Here is a 9,449-nt window from a genome sequence, read left to right as displayed (position 1 = left end):
TGGGTTCAAGATGATAATCAGATTTTGGGTTGATTTGAAGTGTTCAAATGTTAGGATACTGATTCTTGAAAATCTTTATTATCGTAACAGGTTGGTACGATCTTCCAGAATAGCAATTAAACGATGAAGGACTTCTTTATTAAACGATAAGAGTCAAACAAAACTTAACGGTCGCTTACAGTTGTTACTCGATCGCTTACCAAACGTTAAATGATCGTTTACAAGTTCTACACGATCGCATAATATTACTAAACGATCGCTTACAAAATACTCCACGATCACTCATAAACTTCTACACAATCGCTTACAAACTATTACACGATCGCTTACCAGTTTCTATACAATTTCCTACCAATTGCTATACGATCGCTAAGCTCTACTACACGATCGCCTAGTAAAAGTAAACGATGAAGCGGTGCACACTATGATGACTTCTCCACGACAGAGACTTCCGAACTCCCACTCTCGAGAGCTCCCCTTCCTCACTCTTGATATTCAAACTTCACTATCCTTTCTTTCCGTTTCCTTCTTCTTTTAAACCTCCACTTCTCCCAATGGAATTGGAAGTCGTTCTTAACCGATTCAACCTCCTCTCCTCTATCTTTCTTTCTTGATATTGCCCCATAATTGGAGGCCTATCATCAAATTAACAAGAGAAAATTCAATTATATGTGATATAATTGATATGATATATTAGATACATTAATTGGAGGAATTAATATAAATATGATTTATATTAAATACCATAAAATAGAAAAAGAACTATGGTTTATATGTTTCATGTGATGAAATATTAAAACTATAGGTTATAAATATAATATGATAATTTGGTTATCATATTTATTTATAATATATTAATTATATGATAATTAATTCTTTTTCTCTAATAACCGATTGAGTGGGAGGTTATTGGAATTTTTATGGTAACTGTGAGATAAAAAGAAAAATGGTTTTCCAAAATTAAATTGATGATTCATTCGGAATAATCTCACAAATAGGCTCTCAAGTAAAAAGGTTTTACTAAGCGATAGCATAGAGAGCATATACGATCGAGCTGACTATACGATAGTTACTCGTTTAATTATTGCTAAACGATCAAGTAGCAAAGTCTACACGATAGACTTCCATTTTCTAAACGACCGAGTACATTATCTATACAATAGACAGTATTCATCTCCCACTTACTCGATCATCTACCTCCTGCTTTCCTCAATCCAAGATCATACAAGCCCACAACTCCTGCATTCTCACACCGAGTATACCAAGATAACACTTGTGGTGGTGTTCCTATTCAGTTCGAGGATCGAGTTGGACTCGATTGGGATCGAGGCTCATTCAGACGTTCATTGAGATCGTGTTCTGTTCGTGTGCTTCATTGAGCGCATTGAAAATTGATCGAGGGATACTTGAAGAAGAATTCTTCAAAGGTTTGCATACTCTATCCCCTGTATTTTCCTTTATAAGTAGCATGCTGTAATTTCTAATTATGCATAATCTGTTCATTTTTGTTTAGACTGTAAATGTTTGTGTTCATTCTCAATAAAATTTGGAACAATCCACTTCCGCTGCTTACAGGATATCTATGTTTAGATTTCCTTCATGACCTATGCCCAATCATTCCGCATCACAAGAATTTATTTTCAACACTTTTGGAACTCTTATCTTGTGAAGTTTTTCCTTTATGATCATCATTTTGTGTGGTTCTTTTGAAATTTGAATGATTAGAACGACCGCCACAAAAATAATTATTATTTCTTCCTTTGTCACGGTCACGACCACGACCTTGACCACAATTAATATTAAAATTCATAACATTCACTTCAGGGAATGGTGTCGTTTCGATTGATTGAGATTCATGATTTTCATCAATAATTCGTTGTTTTTTTCGACCATAAGACAAGAAATTAATTTAGAATATTGTTTAAAACCTTTCTCTCTATATTGTTGTTGCAGGAGCATATTCGAGACATGAAATGTAGAAAATGTCTTGTCTAACATATCAGCATCAATAATTTTTTCTCCACATAACAACAATTGTGAACTGATTTTAAACAATTTAGAGTTGTAATCACTTATTAATCTAAAATCTTGTTGCCTCAAGTGCATCCACTCATTAGTGAGTTTTAGGAAGAATAAGTGTTTTTTGATGTTCATACCTCTCTTTCAAATTTTTTTCATAAGATACAAGGATCTTTTATTGTAAGATACTCTATTTTCAATCCCTCGTAGAGATGATGATGAATAAAAATCATAGCTTTTGCTTTGTCCTGACTGGATGTCGTATTTCCTTCTTTAATAGTCTCTCTAAGATTCATAGCATCAAGGTGGATTTCGACATCAAGCACCAATGATAAATAAATTGTCATTAATATCAAGAGCGACAAATTCTAATTTTGTGAGATTTTTCATGGCAACACTATCATAAAATATTGTATTTATATTAGAAATTTAATAGATATTAAATATGCAAAATAACATTAAATTTATTAGTTATAACGAAGAGGGAAAAAAACCGACATACCTTTAGCATGAAAAACGACAACGGCTCGTGCATATAATGTGTTGTGAATTTGAGGAGAAAATTGAGGCACAAAGGGAACATGGATATCAAGAAAATATAATATTAAAATAATATATAAATAAAATAACTAAATAAATAAGAAAAATTATAGAAAATAGAAAATTCCTCCAAAAATCTCCACTTTCTGCAAAATTCATGGAATTTTAACTCTACAAAATCCACAAATTACCATTTATTTATAGCGAATTTTGACAAGTAGAAAGTGAAACGTTTGGACACTATGCATAGGTAGTTGGATGATACACGGCCAACACATGTTGTATGAAAAAATGACATTTGGCATGGCACTAATGGACATTTATTATTATTATAATAATATTTATAATAGAAATTACCCTTAATTTTCTTTTTCCCTCATCCTTCCTCCTCCCGATTTTCTCTTATTTTTTTCCTTCCTTCCTCTTCCTTGTCAATCTTCTCATCTCCTTCACCTTTGATTTCCTATATCTTTCTTCTTCATAGGTTTTCAATCTCACCGCATGCAGGTTTTTTATCTTGATGGGTTTGTGTTGCAAAGTAAGAGTGAGAAAGAAAGGAGAGCGAGAGAGAGGAGTTTCGATCTGAGTGAGAGAGCAAAACACATGAGAGATTGAGTGAGAGAGAGAGAAGAGATCGAGTGAGAGAACAAGAGCATGAAGAAAAATCTGCATGTTGAGATTCTATTTTGGTAATTTCACTCCACTATTTCGTAAGAAAAAGATAAAAACCTCAATTTTAAAAAGTAGGGCATATTTTATTTATTTATTTTTCCTAAATTTTGGATCATTTTGTTAAACCATATATTCACCGCAAAACTTAAATTGATAGACAAAATTAAATTTTATGTTATATCATTTAACACCATCCGTACCTCAAACGCAACGTTTATATTGTATCTTCCTTCTAAGCTTTCAACATTAAGATTGAAAGATTGAGTTGAATGGAAGCTACTAGATTAAAATCAAACTTTTACCCCCAAAAACGAGAAGGTAAGCAAGTTAAATTGGATCAGAGGCCCATTTAATAAGAAACAAATGGCTTCTTCTTCTTCTTCAAAGCTTCATTATTCACTGATACAGAAATGGAGATCCAATTTGCTAGGCCCGCCAACATAAAGCCATAATGGAAGTCCAATCAGACCGTTGGGATAAGTCAAAGCTAAGAAATGTTTTGTTGACTTGATTACAAAGCAGAGTTTTTTCTTTTTTCGAACGATAATTTATTGGTTTTAATTAGATAAGTAGTCTCTGTCATTCTAATTACTTCCTGCTGCGTTTTGAGCTTAAACTCCTTGACATCGTCATGGAACTTAATCAGAAAGCAGATATTTATGGATAGAAATTAAGTGGGAACGGTCCATTTCTATGGAAAAATCGGTAAAGAAAGTTCATTTATGAAAGATCATGGACTTCCATTCTTGGGGTTCGGCAAAAAATTTAATGAGCGTTGGACTTTATTGTCTCTTAAAGTCTGATAAAGATGAAATCAGAAAAACCCACAGCGATTTATGGCTTTAATCTGATGAAAAGAATCAAAATCCCCAAACGTCCAACTACTCACGCCGTCCCCTAAAACCCCCAATTGCGTAGGGCTTTGCCTATTTCACGAAGCTTTTCCAAACCCCACATGGCCATTTCTCTGTTTTTTGATCGTTGGAGAGCTATGGCTTCCATTGCTGCTCTTTCTCTGCTACTCATCTTTCAATCTGCTAAGGCCAATGATTTCAATGACCTATTGTCTCCCCTACTCTCGCCCATTTTCGGTTTGTTTTTCCCTTTCTTTTTTATATAATTTCTGATTTTGTGGCTTTTGCTGAAATGGGTTGGTAGCTTTTTAGGTTATTGTTTTGATTTGAGTTGATATTGGCAGAAAATGTTTGCAAAGAAGTGAACTGTGGAAAAGGAACCTGTAAAGCTTCTGGAAATGGGACTTTCTCATTTGAATGTGATTGTGATTCTGGATGGAAACAGTCTCTTTCTGATGACGATGATGATGGTAGTCACTTCAAGTTTCTCCCTTGCATTATACCCAAATGTAAGATTCCTTTATTTTTCTTCTATCTTCTATGAAGCTTTTGTGTAAAAAATAGCTGTGTTTTTAGCCATAGTTGTTATTACATCAGCTTGCTGCAAATCTTAGCTGTTTGATTCTGCCAAATAGGATTTGCTTTTGTTTGATGATTGTATTTGCCAAAAGATTCTTACACAGGTGGCTGATAAGAAGTAGATTAGACTTTTTAGGAATACTACACATTATAAATTCTAATCTTAAACTACTCAATTCAATCTCGATATTACGTGACGGTCAGATAAGATTTTGGTTAAATGCAATACAGAAATTTAACAGTATAGTTGGCTGAAAAGATATGAAGTATATCTGTTCATTGTAACTAAAATTTTGAAATGAGACAGTTTTTAACAAAGTTCAAGCATGAGTTACACTACGAGCATAACCAATGATTAAAGATGAGGTTGCAACTAAGAGGAAAGATGTCTTTGAAACTCGAAAGCTTGATGATGGGGTATAATGAATAAGCAATAGAGATGCTCAAATTTGGATCAGTACATGTTCATCATATTTGAAGGTTCTAAGAGTCTTGATCTTAATTATTATGTTTATATATCTGATGATAGTAAGAGTTAAACATTTCTCTGCTTTGAATGATGCTGATGGGCATTGGATTTTTACTGTTGATGCCAGGTAATTTGACTCACTCATGCTCCTCAGCCCCTACACCAGGTGTACAGACCAAACCAAGAACTAACGAATCGATATTCGATCGTAATGACCAATCCTATTCCCCATACATGTTTCCTTGTTTGTTTTTGGTGAATATGAAACTTTATTTACTTGCCTTTCAATGTTATTCTTGTTGCTGTATAGCTTGTAGTTGGGTCGATTGTGGAGGCGGTTTGTGCAACAAGACGTCACCGTTGACATACAAATGTGATTGTTTGGAGGGTTATTATAATCTTCTCGACATCACTGCCTTTCCATGCTACAAAGAATGTAAGCTCACATCATCAGTTTTTAGGATTTTGATATTGCTGATTGCTTATTCTGATTTGTGTTTGATATTCAATTTGAAGGCTCAATAGGAATGGATTGCCAGGAACTGGGAATACCAGTGACAAATTCCACTGCTTCTACACCTTCCACTTCAACTACAAATAACAACAATGGTTAGTCAGTTCAACAACTAACTCTTTATCTGGTTAAGTCTTTCATGTTCTCCTTTACACAGTTGTTTAACCTCATCACAAAATGACGAGAGCACAATGTATTGCAATATAAAAATAAAGAAACTTACAAGATAAATCAAGTAATTTGAGGAAATTGGACCTTCCTAACCAATTGAATCAATGTCTATCCTCTTCATTCCCTCGTAAGAAGTACTGACACTTTAGTTTGCCTAGTGTGTCCGTATCCGACACATGCTGGATACTTGGACACTCTAACACTTGTTAGCACAACAAATGTATTATACATGCATAGACCACTTGTTGAGTAGATTAAAAAGAGACCCATATATGACAAGAATAATAAATTTTGAGTGTAAAATACATCGAACTAATTTCTTAAGCAATATAATGTATCAACTCATTTATTTTGAATTTTCTTCTAGTATAAAAATGATATATATTCTTATAAATGTACATTTTAATAAACATGTCCTTGTCATGTCCGTGTCTCGTATTCGTATGTTCGTTTCTTAGATTCCCTCCTTCTTGCCCCTATTTATATATTATAACCAACAAGCATAGCAAACTCCCTAGCTAATTACTAATAGACCCTTAGTAGCATTCCTATCAAAAACAAAACGAACTTTGCCAACGTGTCGTTTTTAAGCACTCAACTAGTTGTTAGATCTGTTTTATCCTTACTGATACAAAATATGCTGTAGTACACTGATACGAGTTAAAACTTGAATTGCATTGTGACATACATTCAAACTATTTTGATCTACAGCTGCTAGCGGATTATTTCTCAAGCGAGGCTCCCTCTCGACGATTAGCTCGGTGGTAATGTATGGCTCTACGCTGCTGCTTCTGAACAAATAGACCGGCGTGCCTGGTGCAAAGTGCATTTGATTATAGTTTGATTATGTGTATGGCCTCTATTTATGGCTTTTACTATTGAATAAGTTTCCCATTTGAGTTCTGAGATGATGGGGCACTGTATATATTTTATCTCACAGACATGCTTACACAGCACATAGAAGGTATATTTTTTGGTATTTGGCTAATCCCTCTGGAATGATATATATAGGAAGAGTGTCAACGAAGAAAAATGGAAGATAATTAGGTAATTATTTACGTCTGGTTTGTTTTTAAAAATTAAGCATATTTCATCCACATTTCTTATAATAATTTACATCTTTTTTTAGTACAATGGTTGAATTCTTAGCCAAATTCCAAAAACAAAAATTATTTTTTTTAGTTTTCAAATTTTGATTTAGTTTTTTAAACTATGGGTGAAAAACAGATAATAAATAAAGAAATTTAGGGGGTCGTTTGGGGTAAGGAGTTGGTAATTATAGTTCTAGGTTATAGTTAGGGTTATAATAGTTTTTTAGTTTAGGTTATAATAGTATGTGTTTAAGATGTAAGCTAGTTTAGTTTGTTAAGAAATAGTAAATACGGTAACAAAGAATAAAAAATGATGAATGTATAAAATAGTAAAAACGATAGTAAATAGTAAATACGATAACAAATGAGGGTAAAGATGTCCACGGGGCTGAGATGTTATTCCCCATCCCTGTCCCCGCTCCCCATTTCATTCCTCATCCCGTGAAATTCCCCACGAGGATCGGGGTGGGGATTCCTGTGGGAAATTTTTTTTCGTTACTTTTTTTTTTTTTTTTTTGTAAAAAATCAATTAATTTAAATCGCAAATTTTAATTAAATAATTAATTTTATCATTAAATTATTTATCTTGGCTAGTTTTATATGATAATTTGAAGTTAAAGATAAATTACTCAAATTTTGGCAAAAAAAAAAAAGTTAGTAAAAAGAAATAAAATATAAATCAAATTATTCACATATATAATCTAAATTTAAACATTTAATGAATGAAAAAATATTATTTATCTTTTCCAATAAATAATCAAATTTGAAATTTCAACATAATATTTATACTATAATAATAATAATAACATAACATTAGATAACTATACTAAATAAATATGTAAAAGGTAATCGGGGCGGAGAAGGGGAATGGGGCGGGGACGGGGTCGAGGGCAGGGACGAGAACGAGGAATGCATTCCCCGTCCCTACCCCATTTAGTTCATAAGGAATTTTTTTTCCCATTTCCCGCCTAATCGGGGAATCCCCGCCCTGTTCAGGACTGGGCCCCACAGGGCCCATCCCCATGGGTAAATTAGACAGAGGGTTTTGAAATAGTATTTATGGTAACTTATTGGAAATTTTGGAATAGCCATAGATGGTTATTATAATCTAAATGGCTCCTTAGAAGTGAAATTAGTGTCCATGGGCTTAATTTTAATAAACAAAAGCAAAAAATAAAATAAAATAATTACCAAATGGGACCTTAGTTTTCAATTTTTGATATTTGAAAATTAAATTTTTTAACACTCCCTTCATTTATAAATATTCATATTTTATTATCTACTTTCTATCCATTATTTTAGAAACCAAGTCAAGTTTTGAAAAGAAAAAAAAATCAAAAACTTGTTTTGTTTCTATAATTTGACTAGGAATTTAAGTCGTGAGAAGGATACTGAGAGGAAATAAACACAAATTTCAAAGATTAAAAAAAAAAAAAAAAAAAACTAATAGTGAAATTGTTATCAAATTGATCCTAATTAAACAGATTTTTATATAATAGGAAATTTAATACGTAAGATATAGAGTGTTAAACGGTAAGTTTTGTCTTTGAACTTTTTAAAATGTGCCTAAGTTTTTAAACGTTATAAATTGTCAATAGGTCTTTGAAGTTTGAACCTATAATTTTGAGTCTAATATCTCCTAACTTAAAGTCTAAAAATTTATAGTCTATTAACTTTCAAATTGATATCTAATAAGTATTAAGTTTTGTGAGTTTAATTTTGTTTGAAAGATTAATCGTTAACATATGCATTCGTAAACCTATACTAAAGTTTCAATCAATTCTTATCAAATATTCATGCCAATAAATTAAGAACATAAATCTAGTAGTCCAAACAAAATGTCCAAATAAGAACATTGACATCCAAACCGATAACTACTCATACCTAATAGATTATGACCATTGATATAGAATTTATACTTTTCAATGATTCAATAGTCCAATCGAAAGAGAAAAACCAAAAATCCTAGGTCATAAATCTATGTATAAATAAACAGACGTAAGTCCAAATTATTCCTTAAAAAAAACAAAATTGAGTTCTTATTCTCTAAACTTTAGTTTGTCACACATCTTTACCTCATTTTCTAACATAACATCGTTTGATTTAATATCTTTCCATCCACATATACTATAATATTAAATTATTCATATTTTGTAAGTCACCTCTTTCTAGTTTCATTGAGTACATGCAATGATATGAACTATTTCAAATCCGATTTATGACTTACAAACTAAATAATTTTAAAAAATTCAAAATTTAATGATTTATAAGATACAATCATGAAGGCTAAACTTAAAAAAAAAATGAATGAATGGGAAAAAGAATGTTATTGTTGAAAAGAACAATTCTCTTTCATCATTTCTCAATGTACTTAGAATCCAAAGAAGGCCAATAAGCCATAGACAACTTTGATTCAGAAAGATGAGGCCCAATGATTATCATATGGACTATATATTCTATACAATTACAAGCCAAGAAAGCACACTCGAAAAATGAAGATTGGTAATAATCTCTACAAAATCAAAATCAAAATCAAATCG

The 9,449-nt window shown here is 32.1% G+C and overlaps 1 protein-coding gene across 1 annotated transcript; it reads left to right on the top strand.

Moving 5' to 3' along the window:
* The first annotated feature begins 3,859 nt into the window (after positions 1 to 3,859).
* Positions 3,860 to 6,806, top strand: LOC120092768. The gene is made up of 6 exons (XM_039050963.1): positions 3,860 to 4,322; positions 4,430 to 4,594; positions 5,261 to 5,341; positions 5,444 to 5,569; positions 5,650 to 5,742; positions 6,530 to 6,806. Exons 1-6 carry the CDS (start codon positions 4,187 to 4,189, stop codon positions 6,619 to 6,621), a joined length of 693 nt encoding a protein of 230 aa, XP_038906891.1. The 5' UTR covers positions 3,860 to 4,186; the 3' UTR covers positions 6,622 to 6,806.
* Positions 6,807 to 9,449: the final 2,643 nt, after the last annotated feature.

Source organism: Benincasa hispida, chromosome 12 (genome assembly GCF_009727055.1).
Source record: "Benincasa hispida cultivar B227 chromosome 12, ASM972705v1, whole genome shotgun sequence".
Lineage (NCBI taxonomy): Eukaryota > Viridiplantae > Streptophyta > Magnoliopsida > Cucurbitales > Cucurbitaceae > Benincasa > Benincasa hispida.
Note: the sequence above shows the minus strand (reverse complement) of the source record. Positions and strands in the feature narration are given on the sequence as shown.

What these genes read in the sequence shown, in the direction of transcription:
- LOC120092768 (XM_039050963.1), top strand. Translation starts at nt 4,187, where the DNA reads ATGGCCATTTCTCTGTTTTTTGATCGTTGGAGAGCTATGGCTTCCATT. An exon ending in CCTACTCTCGCCCATTTTCG is followed by an intron (nt 4,323 to 4,429) that starts GTTTGTTTTTCC and finishes TGATATTGGCAG; the next exon opens with AAAATGTTTGCAAAGAAGTG. An exon ending in AACTACAAATAACAACAATG is followed by an intron (nt 5,743 to 6,529) that starts GTTAGTCAGTTC and finishes TTTGATCTACAG; the next exon opens with CTGCTAGCGGATTATTTCTC.